Below are 21,469 nucleotides of genomic sequence, written 5' to 3' on the forward strand. Positions count from 1 at the left end.
ACAAGGACCCCAGCATAGGTTCCTGCGATGAGCTGCATGAGGCAGCCCCATTGAAAGCAATGGAAGGCTGCTGCCTCCTGCAGCCAATCTTGCCGATATGGCATGTAATCGCTCATGCAGCCATAACATTCACATGATTGGCCCTGGATGCAGACAGGCAGCTGCAGGAACCCCACTGGGGTTCTCGCATGTTATTGCTGAGCAGGTGCATTGCCAAGCATGAATGCACTCTTAAACTGGGTATACACAAATAGTTCCTCAAACAAAATTTTTAGTTTTAAAGCAGAGTTCCACCCAAGAGTGGAATGTCCACTTTAAGCACTCCTCGCTCCCTGACATGCCACATTTGGTATGTCCTTTTTTGGGGGGGGGGGGAGTGGGCACCTAGTTTAGAGTGGGACTTCCTGTCTTACTTCCTCCTCACTGCTCTTGGCTGCCTAGGCGGCGACTCCTCTCCCCCTCGGTGCCCCCCCTCTCTGCAATCTTCTGGGACACGTCACAGGTCCCAGAAGATTGCCTGGCTGCTAGCAGAGCGCAGCGTGACTCGCACATGCGCAGTGCGCCCCCGACCGTGAAACCGAAAGCTGTCATGGCCGGGTGCCCACAGTTGCTATGCTCTGGGTGGCCGCATTGCTGGACAGTGGGACAGATGATTGTCTGTTTATTAAAAATGAGCAGCTACACTTTTTGTAGCTGCTGACTTTTAATAAACGAAAAAACACGTGGAACTCCACTTTAAGAACATTCATTCGATTTTCTAATCGTTACCCAAGTGAAACCAATGATCATTTTTGACCCCGATGATGACAAAATATGAAGGAGCAGGATGGAAAATTTTTCTTTAATGTTTTTCTAACCGGGAATGTGGGTTTTGTTCAGGAAATTACATTCATTCAAAAATCAATTGTTAAAAACAAACAGCATTTTGAACATTTTCAGACATTTGTCAAGCCATTGAATGTACTGAGAATTTTTCATACAAATCTTCTTACTAATTTTTGTTCAAAAATCTACTAATGTATATTCAGCTTAAGTAATTACTGAAGCCATTGAAAGCTTGGCAGCTAGTAGTTTCACACAGGGGTCACTAATTGCAACCTTCATATGTCGCTCAGTGTAGGTTTCCATTAAATGATAATGGTTTTAGAACACATGCATTATTATAATTGTATCCAAAGAGAACAAACAACTTTTTAATATTTAATTCACCTGCATTTCTTTCCCTATTCTAGAAGAACTGTCATTACAGGTGCAGGTCAGTGTAGACATTTCTTTGAGCGGTTTGTGACCTTTGTCTAGTGTTTGGAGCACAGTATAGTAGACAAATCATACAGTTTTGTCTCCAAGCACTAAAGACATCAAACAAACAAGTAGCTCCCATCTTTACTGGGTCATTAATCAATGTGGACAGGCAGAGAACTGAATGTAGACAAAGCACTGCTTACATTGACCTGGGCTGGTAATGGCAACTTTCAAAAAGGGAAAGGAAAGCGCAGAGGTGAGGGATTATATTTGTAATGTTGCTTGGTGTTCCTTGTTCTATTAAAAGGGCTAATATGTTTTCAAAGCACATTTGTCCTTTAAGTCATACTGTGACTATGGCATGTAATGTCTGACACTATTTAATCACACCTTCTAAGACACCCGTGTTAGGACCACATTGCTTGCTACAATGTTTGTTTTGTAAGGGTTGCCAAGCTTACCCCAAGACTTTTAGGCTCGGTTCACACAGGGGCAACCCGACTTACAGTGTGACTTTGAAAGGCGATTTGGAGGCGACTTCAGCGTGACTTCAACGCGACTTAAAGTTGCCTCCAGGAGAGGCATCTTTTGGCTGAGGCCAATCACAGAATAATCAGCTCTGTGGGAGGGAGGGGGTTGCCTGGGTAAACGTGGGAAGTACCTGGGTAAATTATTTTCTTTTTCCTGTAAAGTCACTTCAATATAGATGGAGATCTGACTTGGAGGCAACTTCCATTGAAATCTATGGGTACAAGTTGCCTAGACGTCGCCTTGAAGTAGTACAGGAACATTTTCTGAAGTCGGAGCAACTTCAGTAGTGTACATTAAGACGGCTCTCATTCACATCAATTGAATTTCTTATGTCCAGCGACTTGGGGCAACTTGAGGTCTGACAAGTCGGATCCCAAGTCACTGTAGTGTGAACCAGCACTTACAGTCCCATAAATGCTCCTGCTCCAGGATGAACAGGAGAAACTTTTTTTACTTGCATGCACTTGGGCCAATGATTAGTCCACTTCCCAACAAAAATTTGTTTTCATTCAAAGGTAAAGAAAATATTAATGTAAATGTGTACTGAAAACAATTTTATGCCTCAATGCGCCCATTTACTTTAAACATTAGTTTGAATTTTGCACAAAATGTAGTCAATAATAATCAGATCAAACTAAACTCCAGACAAACTGCTCAATACGTGGCTACTTATTTCGGTAATCATTTACCTGCTAATATTTTTTTTTTTTCCTTTTCATTCAATCCTGATGCCTCTGGCAAGCAGCGTGATCCGATCACTGACTTTGCTTTTTTCCACTGCAATTAAACAATGCTGCTTGGTCACTAGCCCACTAACAGTATGCTTACTGTACATGGAAGGAGCATCACTACACAGCTGATGTCTTCACTCTCACGCTTTTTTCATGTTAATAAGCTCCATGTTTTATACTGACAGAGAATGGGTGACTCACAGTGCTGCCCATTCCCAGTTAGCCTTAGTATGTGTATCTATGCATGCAAGTGAAATAGGGACCTTAGTTTGTGAATGTAGAGTATGTAAAACTCTGCATAAATTGACAACCTATTATAAATGGCTGTAAAAAACAGGGAGGTTGATTTACTAAAGGCAAATATACTGTGTACTGCAAATGCACTTGCTGTAGATCTGAGGGGAAGATCTGAAATGGGGGGAAAGCTCTGCTGATTACTGTCATCCAATCATGTGCAAGCAAAAATGCTGTTTTCCAAAACGTCTTTCAGGACAGCACCTGGAGAGATCATGGCTCCTCCTCCCACAGGAAACACCTCATCAATTAAGTCTTTAATAGGAGGCCTCCATGTTGCTTTCATCAGTTTTTTGTGTTTCCTCCAGCTGGAGGAACACCTCTGGTGGGAGCCATGATCTCTCAGGGTTTTCCTGGGAGACACGAGGTTCTTATCTGTAAGTCTTTTTTTGCTGGGAGAGTAATCCTCCCACTTGCCTCCTGTTGGACGGTCCCGTGGGCTCCCTCTCCCTCTTCTGTGCTCGGGGAGAGCCTGCACGGACTGGCAGTGCTGTCCCCCTTTTTTACTTCAGACGGGCAGTTGCTGTTTTTTGTTTCCCGCTGACGCCTACACAGCGGGATGGTGAACGTAGCAGCTGCCATTGTTCTGGTGGCCAAGGAGAGCCTCGGCTGCATCCTGTAAAGGAAGGGGCAGTACTTCCAGGTCGGCATGTGGCGTAATTTTTGTCCGCAAGCGCAGGGGGAGAGGGCAGGGTCACCTGGTGCCTTAAGTTCCGGGTCGGCGTGGCTGCGTTTTTTAATCTGGAACCGGCGTTCTTCACCACGCGTCCCCAGTGCAGCTATGGACAGCGATGCAGCGGATAAGGGGGCAAGCCAAGGCACCAGCAAGGCCAAGGTAAGGGACTGTGTCCTCTGTTACTCTGGGCCGTTTTATCCTGTGGCTGTTTCACTCACCCTTTCCCCCCTCCCCCCACCGCCCATCTCCCTGGGAATGTTTGTTGCAGTGGCTAGTGGTTAGCATATCTGCCTAGCAACAGGGGACCTTAGGTGGTGGCTTGCTGGGCACACGCTTTGTGCAGATTGCATTGCAAATCTAGTCAGGGAGGAGTCTCCTTCCATTTGTGGCGATTTGGTTACAACCATTAAGGATGAGCTCCGTGCCACCTTTCAAGCTTTTAGGTCAAACCTTAGAGAGGAACCAGGTCCCTCAGGGGATCCCAGGGTTCCGCAGCCATCTTCAGAACCCCAAGGCGGCTCTCAAATACTAATAGGGGGTCCAATATCCCAGGACACTTCCCAAGAATCCACTTCCCTCGTTTCAGATGAGGAAAATGAAGCAGATGCCACTTCTAAGTACAAAATGTCGCTAGAAGAGGTTGGAGGACTCCTGAAAGTAATGCATGCTACTTTGGGGATAGAAGAGGAAAAGACGCATGTACGCTGGTTTGGGAGATTCAAAAGGACGTTCTTTTCCAGTCCATTCAATATTCACAGATATGATTTGAAAAAAGAGTGGCTGGAACCTGAGAAAAAGCCAATATTTTCCCGAGCTCACAAGAGAAGACTTCCATTTGAGGAAAATCCTGACTCTATCTGGAACAAGGTTCCAAAATTGGATTCTGCCTGTTCCCAGGTCTCAAAGTCTACGGACCTCGCCTTTGAGGATATGGGCACGCTGAAGGGGCCCATGGATAAAAGGATGGACCTGCTTCTTAAAAGAACCTGGCAATCAGTGATGGACAATCTAAAACTGCAATGGCAACAACTTGTGTTGCAAGGAACTTAGAACACTGGGTTAACCAGCTGAAAGCCCATGTTACCGCGGTTTCCCCAAAACAGGAGATTTTGGACTCCTTTACAACTTTGTCAGCAGCAATATCATACATTGCGGATGCTTCAGCATTCGCATGTCAGCCAGGTCAGCAGCTTTAACGAACTCTGCTAGGAGGGCTTTGTGGCTGAAAACTTGGCCAGGGAATTCTAAAAACATCTAAAAACAGATTGTGTAGCATTCCCTTTGCAGGAGATTTGCTGTTCGGTTCGGAGCTAGAGTCCATTCTTGACCGTACGGCTGATAAAAAGAAATCACTTCCAGTCAAGAAGAAACAGGTACAGACCCGTAAGTGTTTTTTTTCAGCCTCAAAAAGGGCAGCAGGAAGGAAAAACGCAGAGCAAGAGGAAGCCATGGTCTTCCCTGAAGCCCAAAGGTAGGAGTGGAGTGCTCTTCAATCCTCCTACGACCTCCGGAAAACCGCAATGACTTCACCCTCAAGGTCGAAGGAAGACTCCAGGCGTTTTTTCCTCAGTGGAGAGCCATTACTTCAAACCAGTTTATTGTGAATATGCTCTCCCAGGGATACGTGATAGAATTCACGGAAGAACCTCCAAAAAGATTCTTGGGTGACAAACGTCCCAAGGAATCTGGTCAAGGCTTTCGCCATGAAGTTCCTAATTCAGGAACTGAAATCTCAGGGAGTCATTGTTCCGGTCCCAACAGGGGGATCCTTCCAGGGTTTCTACTCACATGTATTCCTTGTTCAGAAACCTTCAGGAAAGTTCTGCCTCATCCTAAATATCAAAATGCTGAACAAATCAGTAGAGTACAGAAGATTTCGGATGGATTCCATTTTCTCAGTAAAAAACCTCCTGAATCAAGGGTGCTACATGGCATCAATACACACATTCCTATTGCCGCCAGATCCTAAAAATGTCTGAGGTTAGCACTGAAAGAAGGGAAGAAGGTGGTACATCTGCAATTCAGAGCACTCCCATTTAGTCTGTCATCATCTCCAAGGGTGTTCACGAAAATAATGGTGGAAGCATTGGCACCTCTGCGCCTAGAAGAAATCTCAGTGATTCCTTATCTGGACGACATGCTGTTTTTTGCTCAAACCAGAGAAGGTCTTCAGGAAAACTTGGTCAGAGCCCGTGTTCACCTAGAATCCATAGGGTGGATCTTAAACCTCCAAAAGTCAAATCTGATTCCCTCACAGGAAGTGTTATTCCTGGGTTTCTGTATCAACTCTTTGGAGCAAAAAATGTTTCTTCCAGAAGAAAAACAGAAAAAGTTGGTGGAAGTGGTGTCACTGTTACAGTCCAGTCAGCTTCTGTCCATCAGGAAGATCATGTCAGCGTTGGGAACCCAGACCTCTTCCATACCGGCAGTTCAGTGGGCAAAGCTCCATTTCAGACCTCTGCAAAGTTTTTTTTGTTAAAAACCTGGGATCTCCAACAAGATTCACTGGATTCACTAGTGAAGATCCCCGCCAGGGTAAAAAGGAGTCTCTGGTGGTGGAAGAACCAGACAAGATATTCAGAAGGCCTGTTATGGTCCTTCCCAACCCAGGTAAGGTTAACAACTGATGCCAGCTCCTGGGGTTGGGGGGCTCACATAAGCAGTTGGAGGGCTCAGGGCTCGTTGTCCACAAGAGAAGCACTGAGGTCCTCAAACTGGAGGGAACTAAAGGCAATAGAAATGACCTTACTGACCTTTGCAGAAGAAGTCCAGGGACAGCATACTCGTATCCTGTCAGACAACGCCACAGCGGTGGCCTACATAAACAGACAGGGGGGAACCAGAAGCAGAGTTCTGCAGGACCCAGCAAGAGGCATTCTAAGTTGGGCAGAGCTCCATACTCTATACTTGTCCGCGGTCCATTTAAAGGGAACTATAAACAGGGTAGCGGACTTCCTCAGCAGGAATCAAGTATTCTAAGCGGAGTGGCCATTGAATCCAGATGTCTTCCCTGTGATTTGTGAAGAAATGGGGGCGGCCAAGAATGGATCTCTTTGCGACTCAGGAAAATTCACAAGTGTCTCGCTTCTTCTCCCTGAACAGGAACAAGTCATCACTGGGAGTAGATGCTCTGGCGCACAGTTGGAAATTTCACCTCTACTACACTTTCCCCCCGTTTCAGCTTATCCCTCAGGTCAAAACAAAAATCCAGAAAGAGGATACGACCGTAATCCTCATCACTCCCTTCTGGCCCAAAAGGCCTTGGTTTTCATCACTTCTACAGATGCTAAAACCGTATTGGCACCTTCCGTTGAGATAAGACCTGCTGTTACAAGGTCCCCTGCTTCACCAGGAAGTAGCAAAGCTAAAACTCACAGCTTGGCTTCTGAAGAGCAGCTCTTGAGGAGAAAAGGTTTCTCGGATAGATTGGTTACTACCCTCCTATCTAGCAGAAAGGTTACCAGAGCAATAAAGTCTGGAAAGTCTTCAATCCCTGGTGCACAGCATCCGGCAGATCATTAAAACAGATTTCCTCTATTCTGGAATTCCTGCAAGATGGAGCCGACAAGGGCCTAGAGGTCAGCACCCTCAAGGTTCAAGTTGCCGCACTGGGGGTATTTTTGGAAAAATCTATTTCATCAGAACCCTTAGTGATCAGATTCTTTAAAGCTCTCACCCGGTCTAGACCAGTGGTGATCAAAAGTTGTCCAGTATGGGACTTATCAGTTGTTCTACAGGCCCTGACCATGGAACCTTTCAAACCCATTAATTTAGCCTCCCTGAAATTAGTTACTTTGAAAACAGTTTTTTTTTTAGTGGCTATTACAACAGCTCGAAGAGTCAGTGAGCTGCAAGCCTTATCAATTAGGGAGCCATTTTTTTCCATTTTTTCAGACCAAATTGCTCTGAAGACGGATCCTAATTTTTTACCGAAGGTCGCTTCGGTCCAGAATCGAACACAGGAGATAATACTTGCTACATTTTGTTCTAATCCATCGGGTAAGAAGAAAAAAGAATTCCATACCCTGGATGTTTCCTTACAGGCCAAGAGTGTCCAGTGAGTATCCGGGCTCATTCTACAAGAGCTTTGGCGGTGGGTTGGGCAGAAAAAGCTGGTGCCACCCCCGAACAAATCTGTAAGGCAGCTACTTGGACAAGTTTGACGACCTTTGCCCGTCATTATAGGTTAGACCTCATTACGGCTGGGGACCAGGCTTTCGGAAGGAAAGTTTTGCAGGCTGTTGTCCCACCCTTAATGGAGTAAGTCTCGATAATCCTCTCGGGTGCTGTCCTGAAAGATGTTTTGGAAAAATTCAAGTTAGACTTACCGGTAACTTGTTTTCCAGTAGACTTTCAGGACAGCAGTAACCCTCCTTTTTATTATGTTGCTGTAATACTATGATGTAACTGTCGCTTATGTGTTGCAGCTGCGGCTGGAGGTTCTCTACAAACGACTGATGGAAGCAACGTGGAGGCCTCCTATTAAAGACTTAATTGGTGAGGTGTTTCCTGTGGGAGGTGGAGCCATGATCTTTCCGGGTGCTGTCCTGAAAGCCTATTGGAAAACAAGTTACCGGTAAGTCTAACTTGAATTTTTTTTATTTTCCTTGCATGTCTCCCTCAGATCTACAGTGACTGCACTTTCAAGTGCACTTGTAGTGCACAGTCGATTTGCCTTTACTAAATCAACCCCATAGTTAGACTAGCTAAGCTGAATATATTAACACTTGGAAATACAACATAGAAACTATATATATATATATATATATATATATATATATATATATATATATATATATATATATATATATATAATAAACTTTTGTGGCCCCCAACAAATCTCTGAGTGCCGCTCAGGACTAAGGATGAGCTTGGGCGTGTTATTTGGATATACCGTATTTATCGGCATATAACACACACCTTCATTTTAAGAGGTAAGTTTTGGAGAAAAACTTTTTTACTTCAAGAACTTTGAAGCAAAATAAGGGTCACAGTCTATCAATGCAGCCTGATCAGTGCCCATCAGCAGCCTCTCCATTTCCCATTAATGCAGGCTGCACATCTGCGGCTTCACCATGGCCAATTAATGCAGCCTGTACATTGCCCATCAGCAGCCTCTCCATTGCCCATCTGTAGCCTCACCATTGCAAATTAATGCAGCCTGCACATTGCCCATCAGCAGCTTCACCATTGCAAATTAATGCAGCCTGCACATTGCCCATCAGCAGCCTCACCATTGCAAATTTAATGCAGCCTGCACAGTGCCCATCAGCAACCTATCCATTGCAAATTAATGTAGCCTGCACAGTGCCCATCAGCAGCCTCTTCATTGCAAATGAATGCGGCCTGCACAGTGCCCATCCGCAGCCTCTCCATTGCAAATTTAATGCAGCCTGCACAGTGCCCATCAGCAGCCTCTCCATTGCAAATTTAATGCAGCCTGCACAGTGCCCATCAGCAGCCTCTCCTTTGAAAATGCATGCAGTCTGCACAGTGCCCATCAGCAGCCTTTCCATTGTCCATTAATGCTGCCTGCACATCCTTGCTCATCTGCAGCCTCGTCGGGGCCAGATTACACAGTGTCACAATCTCCTGTGTACCCGGCAATCAGTCACACACAGTCCCGCCTGTGATAGACAGAACAGTGGTCCAATCCTGGGCCAGGAGCTGGGACTATGTGTGACTGATCGCCGGGTACACAGGAGATTGCTGTTCTGTGTAATCCGGCGGCGCCCACCCCCTCCTTCCACTTAGAGACAGCAGGAATCGGCGTATATATCTTTTGTGGCTCCTGCGACATTCAGGGATTCGTTGGGGGCCACAAAAGATGAGAGAGAGAGAGACTTTGGACATGTCTGCATTAAGGTGAAAAACCCTTCTGTAGTGCAGTAGCCCCCCAAAGCCCCCCTTTTACTTGCCTGAACCCGATTGTTCCAGCGACGGGGACTAGCACAGCAGCTCCAGCCACTGTCTTGGGTCCTCATTGGATAGACTGATAGCAGCAGGAGCCATTGGCTCTCAGTGCCACTGCGGGACCCCAGAAGAGGAGGATCGGGGCTGCTCTGTGCAAAACCCTTGCACAGAGAAGGTAAGTATAACATGTTTGTTATTTAAAAAAAAATAAAAATATTAACAACCCCTTTAAAGCCCCAACATGCAACCTGCAGTTAGTTCTTTTGGCTGTCTACCAGACCACCGCTGTTTGGACTAAACGCATTACCAGAGATCCTAGTTCCATCAACAGATGCCTCAGTACACAGTCAGACCGTTTACCTCAGCGTTCCACTACTTCGTGAATGGCTCGGCTGACACACTTCATTACAGATCTAGGAAGAGTCTTTTCTCCATCCAAATGCAAATGCCTGCAAATGCCTGTTTGGTACCTCCATGGATAAGCACTTGAAAGAGATTACAGGGGGTGCCTCCACAAGTAGGACTTCTACTCGTGAAGTTAGGAAAGGTTATTTTTGTCCCTTTCAGTCTTCCAGTTTCAAATCTAAGGCAAGAACATACTCTCTTGATATGACATAACCCTTCAAACCAGCTAAGGGTGATTCTGGGACTTCAATAAACAATGCACTTGCATCAAGTAAAATTGCTTAGGCGTTGAAAATTAAAGTGAAAATGCTGGTTTGGGTTTCACCTGCGCTCCAAACACTGGCAGTGACGTGTCTCAGGAGTCCCGTCCAATGTATTTTGTCAGAAACATTGATCTTTAGATTTTAGTCTTGTATAGAGCAGCTCTCAATATTTTCTATACATTTTTTCTATACAATTTTTTTTTTTTCACTCATTATTTCAGTTTGCACAGGTGTGAGGATCTTATATTGACTGGGATGTACCATGGTAATGACCAAAAATCCTGTGTCCCACAAGGTTCAACTAAGAAAATAGGATTTTTGACCTATCGGTAAAATCTGTTTCTTGGAGTGCAGTGTGGGACATAGGACCTTTCTTCTGTCCCCATAATCTTCCTATTGCTTGCTACACAACGGAGGCTAGCAGGGAGAGGGAGGGGTTATATAGGGAATGTTCCAACAGCTTTCTTTTTTTCCCAGTGTACAGTCATCTGAAGGTAGCTGTGTAACAACTAAAGATTGTGTTCAGTGCTGTAGTTCAAGAAAAAGATATTACTGATGAGTCAAAAATCTTTTTTTTTGTTTGTTTCCCCACTGCTCTGTTTATCCAGAAAACAAAAATGTCAACAAAACAAAACCTGTGCTTCCAGCTCTGTCACATTAGGGTGTAGAGAATCAATTCTAAACCCTGTGTAAGATCTAAGGCTAGGCTCACAATTATGTAGTTGCCCACAGCTGTATTTGCGCAGTCACAGCAGCCCAAATGGGTTGCTACACCTGCAGAATATGCATGGAAACACTTGGTGCTATGTGTTTTTGCAAACAGGAAAATGTGCAACATTTTCAAATGCATGGGGATGCCAGTAAAAATTAATGGCACCTCCCTGCATCTGATAAACAGCAGCGTGTTTTTGCTACTGGTGGGGGAATGCATGTGATTTACACACCTTCTCCTACCTTCAATAGTGTGGGTCTAGTCTTAGTCACAACCTAAAGCTCACATACAGCTTCTTCTCCTTCTTGCCAGCAAACAGAGGAGTAGGAGAGCATCAGGAAAAAAGTACAAGCTGCTGCAGTAACGACCATTAACCACCATTAACTATTGACTTTGAACTACAGCAGGGCTCAAAATGTCAAGTCCTGAGCCACTAGCCAGGCCTTAAAGTGGAGTTCCACCCACTTTTACAACTCTTCAGCATCCCTCACTAAACTGTGCACTGTAAACGAATTGGATATTTAAAAAAAAAATTCTCAGCACTTACTGTATATCTGCTGTATTAATTTTTCACTTCCTCCTCCCTGGCCGCGGCCCATCGCATCATTTCCTGTTTGCAATGCCTTCTAGGAAGGGGCGGCAACTTCCTCTGACACTGCCGTTGCTATGGAAACCTGACCTAAAACCTATTACACTGCTTGTGCTGCACTGAGCATGTGCGAGATCCGCAAGGATGAGATCCAGGAAGAAATACAGTCTGGCTTCAGATGCCCAGACTTAAGATGGCCACGGCCTGCTGTAAGTTTATAAAATAACAAACTACTGCTATAAACTAACAAAACAGATCTTAGTTTACAGACTAACTTTACTAGAATACATTAAGCTTGTGTATTATAGGGGTATTTTTATTTAAAAAGTATAATTTCGGCTGGAACACCACTTTAAGAGTTACTCGGCACCAGTTGCCCCACCCAACGCCTCCCCTGCCCCGCCCCTAAGTCTGCCCCTAAACACGCCCTCATAAATTATCTCATGAAATGACACTGTTAAATGTTTTATGCAGAATGAAGTTCCAAAAATAAATATTACCAACAACTTTAACAATAATAACATAAAGCATATCGGTACCCATCAGTGCAGCCTCACTGTGCCCATCAAATGCAGCTTTATGGTGCCCATTGTTGCAGTCTCACTGTGCCCATTGTTGCAGCCTCACTATGCCCATCAAATGCAGCTTTACGGTGCCAATAAATGCAGCCTCACTGTGCCCATCAATACAGACTCACCATGGATGAAGGCTTACACACACAGCAGGCATCTCCCGCTGTGTGTCATGGAGCTGGGTCTGTGTTCGGCGATGTAACAAGGTCCCGCCCCCCTAGACCGGCTTGTGAGACACTGTATATCCTGCACGAAGAACAGGTTCACTTTAAAAAATATAAAGTCATGAGCACTGTTCTGTTGGCAATATTCTCTTGCTTTTAAACATATGATGTTCACTTGATGATGATTGCAATTTTAAATGTATGATGTTTAAATATTTTATGCAGGTGCAACATGTGTACTAAGGAAGAAGTTTTCAGCAAGTCAGTTTTGGATCGACTGCAAAAAGAACAATGTTACAGTGTTCCAGTACATTGGTGAACTCTGCCGCTACTTATGTAAACAGCCTGTGGTAAGTTGAAATGTGCGTGTGTACTAGCTACAAAAATAGAACAGCGCAATAAGATAAATTTAGAAATGATATACTGTACTTAGAAATGAACTTTAACATCTATTCCTCCCATAGGCTCCATTCACACCCGAGCATTATGTAGCTTGACAAACCAAAGTTACATGAGCTACTTTTGTGACAGAATTGGGCATTTTGGCCACACAAACTTGAATGGGAACTGTTTTTCAGGCTTTTTTTAGCCTGTAAAAACTGGTCTCCTCCCTCTAGTGTTTTTCATTGGCTGGCTAAAACAAAAACTGTCTGAAGCTTGAATACATATGTATTCATATAATATTTAAAAGGCATGAAATGTGCTTCTAAAATGCGTGTATTCATATGCAAAAATGCTAAAAAAAAGTGTTTAACGTGATGATGATGATGATAATACTCTTAAAACGCCTAAAAACATGCAATATAGAAGTATTACCAAAGTCTAAAAAGGCCAAAATGACGCTCAGGAGGGGGGATGGGTGGTTGTTTGCCGCTCCCCCTAAAAAAAAAAAAAAAAAAAAAAAAAAAAACAACACCAGCTGCCACTGATTTTAGATCCCTGTCAAACAGTCTTTTAAAGATTAGGTTGATCTTTAGTTGCTTATTCTGCATTTCAAGGGAGTAGGCAGAAATGCCAACTTCTTTCCTTCAAAAATTACATGTTGAAGACAGGGGTAGTCAGAGGCATAGCGCTACCCATGCAAGAGCCGCTTGGTAGATTGGGTTCTCTGTCCTTCTGCCTGGACTCTAAGAACAACCTCAATCCCACTGACAAACCAGATTAAGCAAATGGATACTGCACTGCTCTGCCACTGGAAACGCAAATATAAATACCCTTGCACATAGGTTCAGTATAAAAAAGCAAACATCAGACACGTTGGCAGTAAATTAACCCAATAAAATGTCACAGGTTGCAGTAAATAGCAGCATGCTCATAAATGAGCAAGTAAAGGAATAGGTCAATCCCAGTTCGCTAGAAAATATGTTCACTAGGGTATGGCAGCATTGAATGGAGTTCTATGCAGCTAAAATATAGTAAACCTGGTAATCCACAAAATCAGCAATAAGTAATGGCAATAGAAAACAGTAACCGAATCATAATCAATACTGCGATAACTCCTCTGTTAAGAGTAGGCTATATCCACTTTAGAGTGTACTCTTTATGAATGGCAGCAATGAAATTTAAAACTACCTAAAGAGGTACCTCTTACTATGAATAATACTGTATGCAAAGTTCTTGTGAAGCAGCTATCTGAGTGAGTAGTCTTTATTATTATTATTATTATTATTATTATTATTATACAGTATTTATATAGCGCCAACAGTTTACGTAGCGCTTTACAACTTGAGGGTAAACAGTACAAATACAATACAATTTGATACAGTAGGAATCAGAGGGCCCTGCTCCTTAGAGCTTACAATCTAAGAGGGAAGGTCAAGAGATACAAAAGGTAATAACTATGGGTGATGTGCTGATTGAGAAGATAAATGTACAGTTGTTAGGTGGGGGCCAGATAGGCTTCTCTGAAGAGATGTGTTTCAGGGATCGTCTGAAAGTGGATAAAGTAGGAGAAAATCGGACGGATTGGGGTAGAGCATTCCAGAGGATGGGGGAGGCTCTGGAGAAGTCCTGAAGGCGAGCATGGGATGAGGTGACAAGGGAGTTTGAGAGCAGGAGGTCTTGGGAGGAGCAAAGAGAACGATTAGGTTGGTATTTTGTGACTAGGTTAGAGATGTAGCTGGGGGCCAGGTTGTGGATGGCTTTGTAAGTTATAGTTAGTATCTTGAATTTAATTCGGTGACTGAGTGGCAGCCAATGGAGAGATTGGCAGAGGGGTGTGGCAGACGCTGAGTGGTTTGTGTGGTGGATGAGCCTGGCAGCAGCATTCATGATCGACTGAAGTGGGGATAGCCTATTTAGAGGTAAACCAATGAGGAGGGAGTTGCAGTAGTCGAGACGGGAGATGACCAGGGAGTGTATTAGAAGCTTTGTGGTGTCATTGGTTAGGAAGGGGCGTATCTTGGAGATGTTGCGAAGACTGAGGCGGCAAGCTTTGGATAGTGATAGAATGTGGGGTCGAAAGGTTAGTTCAGAGTCCAGGATTACACCTAGGACCTTGGTGTGGCGAGATGGGTTGATAGTTGAGCCGTTGATCTTGACAGGGAAATCGGGGGAAGTGGCACCTGAGGGAGGAAATATCATGAGCTCTTTAACCCTAGTTCTTCAGCCGGCTAGTATTGAGGCTCAGGCTTTAGTGGTGCACATGAGTACAGTCCCAGTAAAGTCTGCATGCAGTAAATAATGCTGCTAGTTAGATGGCCAGTCCCTATGTGCTAATTCTCTGCTAGCAGCAACAGGTTCATGGCAGCAGTGTCCTCTCACCAGTCCGAGATACAGCAACAAGGGTCTCGCTGTTCGCTTCAGCTCACTTCTGGATCTGCCTGGAGCGACTCAACTCCGGTCCTCAGCACATGGCTGCAGATTGATGTGCATGCAGGAGCAGTTTTTTGCACACCCCAGTCTCCTCATAGAAAAGAGAGCCTCCCTGTATTAAGCCTGTAAAAAATACAGCCCTCTCTTTATACCCCACTCACATTGGGAATTGAATTGTAGTCCAATCATCCATAGACTGCCATATTAAAGTTTATTTTCCAAACTTCATTTCCCATGATTCAATGTTGCCAACCCACCACTCACTTGAGCTCCTTCTGCTTGTCAGCTCCCCCTGGTAGATGGAGGCTAGGTAATTTTTAACCCATTCAGCTGAAGTTCATTGGAAGCACAGAGAGCACCACAGCAATCACTTTGTCTCTAGCCAAGCACCTGGCTACAGAGGACATTTAAGAATCCCAAGAATATGACTGTTAACTGCATAGGCTCTTCTATTCAATATTTAGTTTTTTTGTAGACCACAATATCTAGAGGAAGAAAAGTATATGCTATAAAAATGTTTTTTTTTTTTTTCATGTTGCCCAGAGGAACCAGTCAGTCCAGGTATAAAAATGGAACTGTGGGCAAAATCAAAAATGACATATATGATGCAGTCTTACATTGGCATTAAAACGGCAGTCCTTTATTTTTCTAATTTGATCTTGCCAGTAAGTCTGTTATTTTTCAACTTTTTTTAACAGCTCAATGTGTCCAACAAAAATGAAAGTTTGAAAGATGAGACAAACCATTTAACACTGACAGGGATTTTTGCAATATTGTTCATTTAGTTAAAACCGTTATCCAGGGCTGGACTGGGACAAAAATCTGGCCCTGGACTTCATCCAGACTGGCCCAGGGCACAACACATCAGGGCACGGTACATCAGGCCACATCAGGGTACAGAGCCAGGCACATCAGGGCACAAGGCACATCAGGGCACATCAGGGCACAGCACATCAGGGCACAGCACATCAGGGTACAGAGCCCAGTACATCAGCGTACAGGGCACAACATATCAGGGTACAGTGCCCAGCACATCAACGTACAGGGCACAACATATCAGGGTACAGTGCCCAGCACATCAGCGTACAGGGCACAACATATCAGGGTACAGTGCCCAGTACATCAGCGTACAGGGCACAACATATCAGGGTACAGTGCCCAATACATCAGCGTACAGGGCACAACATATCAGGGTACAGTGCCCAGCACATCAGCATACAGGGCACAACATATCAGGGTACAGTGCCCAGCACATCAGCGTACAGGGCACAACATATCAGGGTACAGTGCCCAGCACATCAGCGTACAGGGCACAACATATCAGGGTACACTGCACAGCACATCAGGGTACAGAGTCCAGCACATCAGCTAATAGGGCACAACACATCAGGGCACAGTACATCAGGGTATAGCACATCAGGACACAGAACATCAGAGCACATGACATTGAGGCACAGCACACCGGGGCACAGGACATCAGGGCACATCAGGGCACAGGACATCGGGGCAAAGCACATCGGGGCACAAGGCACATCAGGGAGCATCAGGGCACATAGCACATCAGGGCACGTGGCACATCGGGGCACGGGGAACATCGGGGCACGGGGTACATCGGGGCACATTGCACATCAGGGCACGGGCACGTCAGGGCACGGGGCACGTCAGGGCACGGGGCACGTCAGGGCACGGGGCACATCAGGGCACATGGCACATCAGGGCACATTATGGCACATCAGGGCACATGGCACATCAGGGCATGGGGCACATCAGGCCACATGGCACATCAGGGCACAGGGCACATAAGGGCACATTATGGCACATCAGGGCACATTATGGCACATCAGGGCACATGATGGGGCACATTATGGTGCACATCAGGGCATGGGGCACATCAGGGCATGGGGCACATCAGGCCCCATGGTACATCAAGGCACAGGGCACATCAGGGCACGGGGCACATGGCACATCAGGGCACATGATGGGGCACATTATGGGGCACATAGCACATCAGGGCACGGGGCACATCAGGCCACATGGCACATTAGGGCACGGGGCACATGGCACATCAGGGCATATTATGGCACCTCAGGGCACATGATGGGGCACATCAGGGCACATTAGGGCACATCAGGCTACATGGCACATTAGGGCACGTGGCACATCGGGGCACATCAGGGCGCATAGCACATTAGGGCACATCAGGCTACATGGCACATTAGGGCACGTGGCACATCAGGGCACATGATGGGGCACATAGCACATCGGGGGAAACATGATGGGGCACATAGCACATCGGGGCACATGATGGGGCACATAGCACATCGGGGGAAACATGATGGGGCACATAGCACATCGGGGGAAACATGATGGGGCACATAGCACATCGGGGGAAACATGATGGGGCACATAGCACATCGGGGGAAACATGATGGGGCACATAGCACATCGGGGCACATGATGGGGCACATAGCACATCGGGGGGAAACATCATCAGGGCACATTGTGAGATCTTACTAGCCAGCATGCAGAGTAGCGCAGGGATCTTCTGTAGTAATAAGTTCTCTCTCGTGTCATCACGCTGTTCCCCGGCGGCCCCTCCTCTCTTCTTGTCTATACCAGATGATCGTACAAGCCAATTGGTATAGACGAGAAGAGAGGAGGGGCCGCCGGGGAACAGCGTGATGACACGAGAGAGAGAACTTACTACTACAGAAGCTCCCTGCGCTACTCTGCATGCTGGCTAATCTCGATCTACCCGTCAGGCGCCAGCTGTCGCTATCCCACGAGGAAATAAAGCCAGTTGATGTAACTGCTTAGAAAACATTAGCTGGAGTTAGGTTAATTTTGGCAATCACTTGGGTAAAGTCATTTTTACATCTAGCAGTCCATTTAACACTACCCTATCCACAGTGTGGAACCAGGATGGCTATCTTGCTCCTCCCTAAATACAGTGGAGTATAAACACCCTAAAGTTGGCTGTTGCAGTCGTTGTTTTTTTGTTTCTGTTGTTCTTTTCATTCATCCACTGGCCTGATGGAAAAGCAAAACAGATTCCTCTATCCACCTCATTTGTGGGAGGATTTCCCCAAACCCCCCCCCCCCCGTGTCAGAAAACACTGATCAGCAGCTGCAGCCACTGATTGAGAAAAGTTTTCCAAAAGTTTTCTCCTTTGACAGAAGTCGATCAAACGATCAATTTCTGCACGGCAGAAGTGGCCAGCCTAACGCAGGAAGTGTATTACTGGCCAGATCACTAAAGAAGAATGCAACCACCACAGCTGAAGATCGATAAGATGCTGCATATCATATTTTTTTTAGATTGGATATGCTTTAACCACCTCCTGCCCGCCGTATAGTAAAATTATGGTGGGCGGTATCCCCTCTCATTCTGGGACGACATTGTATGATGTTGCCCCAGTGTCACCGCTCTTGCGCACCCGTGGGGGGGGGGGGGGGCATGGCTCTTTACCCATGTGATTGACTGTGTCCAATCACAGCCAATCACATATAAACACGGAAGTGCCGTTTATCGTCTTTCCTCGCCTCACACTGACAGAGTGTGAGGAGATGTGAGCCGATCAGCGGCATCTCCGCGCAGGGGACAACCTGTACAGGTAATCGGGGCACTGATCATCAGTGCGCAGATTATCAGTGCAGTGATGCCAGTCAGTGACCATCAGTAAGTCTGCTATGTATTTTGGGAGATCTTTGGGCACTATGTGCTGAAGTTTAATTTGCTGCCAATTTCAACATGTCCTCTTTTTTTTTTTTGTAAATGTCACTTTTTCTGTAGCACATCTTACAGCAAGAATAAAAAAAAAAAAATTGCGTATGCTCCCCCCTCCCCCAGAATTCACGGTAGACCATTTTGAGTCTGGTATGGATTTTGGGAGGGTATCTCATGCGCTTTTTTTTTTTTTTTTGGAGGTCCCCCACAAAATTTATACAAGACTGATCTGGTACAGAAATTAAGGGGACTGCACACCAAATTAAACCAAAGACCCTTAATCCAAGCATGTAGCCTGGCTGGTAGGGACATGGGGGGAAGATGAGTGTGCATAGAATGCATTAAGGTGAAAAACGGCGAGGGTTTAGAACCCCTTTAAGGCAAGTATTTGCTCCAAAACAAAACCAAAGAAATTCCTGGCTCAACTTACTGACCAGTCTGCTAACCAACTGAATTGTGTCTATCAGTATGTGTTTAAAAACAGGGGTTTAGTTTGTACACATTTGCAAATACATGCGTAAGCTACAAAGCCCCGTCAAGGCACCCCAGTATTTTCTGTAGTCCAAACTCTAAATTTTGAGAGCTTTCACAGTGAAAGTACATTAATTATAATGGATAGGCAGAGGGCAGGTGAGCATGGAGGGAGCCCACCCACCCTTAAAGGCACGGGGGGGGGGGGACTGGACACCCAGCATATAGCACCACGGCAGCAAAGGTGTCCAGCACATCCCCTCACCAGTATTTTAACAGTACAAACAAATGGCCACTGCCCTCACCTATAACTGGCCTTTGCAGCAAGGAGCACATGGGCAACGCATGCAAAACAAAACCACAGAAATTCCCAGTTCAACGCAACTGAATTGTCCAGTCTAACCATATGCATTAAAAACAGGGGTTTAGTTTGCCCCCAAAGGCCAGTTATAGGTGAGGGCAGTGGCCATTTGTTTGTACTGTTGAAGTATTTGCTCCAGTTGTTAAATAGCATTACCAACACAGGCAGTTCTTACTACAGCCACTTAAGGAACCAGTTGCTATAGCATTGACAGATTCCTAAAGAATAGCCGCCAGTTTACAGATTTGGAAACTGGTGGTAATTAGGACCAGAGGTACACCAGTGCTCAAAGTGGGGCATGTCCATGCTAGGAAGCTGTCATGAATGTGACCGCTTCCTGCACAGATCAATGTACATATTCTCTAGCACACCATGGATCTTCAAATGTTGTCCAAAGCTTTTATTACAGAAAGATCACATCACAAAAGAACATGTTTCAGAACCGCAAAGGACCCCTTCGTTGGGCATCACATTAACAACATTTGAAGATACATGGTGTGCTAGCGAAAATGTGCATTGATATGTTATGTGTACGGTATCCGGCTGGTAGTCACTGCAGCACCCGCTACCGACGAGCCCTATTTCCAAGATGTGCAATGGGAATATAGACAAGCTTCCTGCACAGGGCTCTATGCCCAGCCCCATTCAGCTGTCTGCCAAGATACTAGAGATATCAGTACAAAATATGGCAATGCCCATATTCGGAAAATTAAAAGTTCACAGTAGAGACCCAATGGTGCATAGCCTGTTGGGTGGGTAGAGCCTAATTGCGAACAAGATACTAGTTTCCCATCAGGTCTGCTTGTTTCTTATTGGTAGTGGTAGTGGGCGGATTAAGAAAAATGCTATAAGACTGAATAGCCGCTATGGATCTGCCCACTGGTGAACCCGGTCAGCCAAAAGCAAGGCGGTTTAGATGGGGAATTAGTCTCTCTGTTCCAAATAGGCTCTGTCCACTCTGGCAGGTACATGAATCTGGCAGAAATACTGTCAATTTTAGGGTGAAGGCATGATAGAATTCTAAAGGGTATCTTTGTTTTTTTTTGTAAAATGTATGTGCTATTTTGATAAACATTATTATTGCGAATCAAACGATTTTCTGTACGATACAGATTTTCTGCAAAACATCTAAAACACAGTCTGAAAGAATTTGAACCCAGTTAGGCTGGACAAAATATGTAGGTGTCTGTTTTCTGCCAGCTGCCTTTACTGAAAGCCTATCTTTGTTGCCTTCTGCTAGTAATATAGAATATTGCCACATATTCAGGAATGTCGCTAACTCCCGCTCAGTGAGCTATGCTTCTGCTCTCACAGATATGTATGCTAGGGGCGTGTGAAATAGATAGTCATTCACAGAAAAATCACGTTTATCAGAGCTCAAATTTGCTAATAGCTGATTTCTTTTCATTAGGAAATGTGTTAAACTTATGAAGGCTTAGAATAACCTTGCAGATGGTTTTGAAAACTGAAGGAACAATAAAACGGTTACCAACACCAGCTGATCAGACCCCTTTTCACCAGCTCTCAATCTTTTGCTGGCGGAAATTCTGCCAGCAAAAGTTCAATGGAGCATACACACAATCGGAATTTCCGAACAAAAGCTCACATCAGACTTTTGCTGGCGGAATTTTCGATCGTGTGTACGGGGCATTAGATGGTACAATGTTGAAAAATATCAGCAGAATAATACATTGTATTACAAAATGCCAATGAACCATCATTTTTGTATTGTAAACACAACAAAATAACTAATTAACAAGTGAACCTAAAGTATATGAAAACCGTCACCTTGTAAAACAACCCATTCATTTAAAAATAGGCAAAACATTTTGAGTATAGAAAAAATGGGTAGAGATTTTCCACGCTGATGGCAGATAGTGTGATAATATGAGGGCTGCTGCCTCCACTGAAACCACTACCTAGGTAGGGTCTAATATGAAGGATTAAGAGGGATAGTGGGTATGGCACTGCTCTTAAATGTGTGTGTGTGTTATGAAAACTGTG

The 21,469-nt window shown here is 45.0% G+C and overlaps 1 protein-coding gene across 2 annotated transcripts in view; it reads left to right on the forward strand.

Annotated features, from left to right (window-relative positions):
* The window catches only part of SLC27A6 (solute carrier family 27 member 6), a 71,677-nt gene that overhangs the window by 21,434 nt on the left and 28,774 nt on the right, over positions 1–21,469 (forward strand). For both annotated transcript variants that reach the window (XM_073625082.1, XM_073625073.1), the window contains exon 5: positions 12,318–12,442. In XM_073625082.1, the coding sequence (XP_073481183.1) occupies positions 12,318–12,442 (125 nt within the window). The remainder of the gene's footprint in view (positions 1–12,317; positions 12,443–21,469) is intronic.

Source organism: Aquarana catesbeiana, linkage group LG01, assembly GCF_042186555.1.
Source record: "Aquarana catesbeiana isolate 2022-GZ linkage group LG01, ASM4218655v1, whole genome shotgun sequence".
In the NCBI taxonomy this organism is placed as follows: Eukaryota; Metazoa; Chordata; class Amphibia; order Anura; family Ranidae; genus Aquarana; species Aquarana catesbeiana.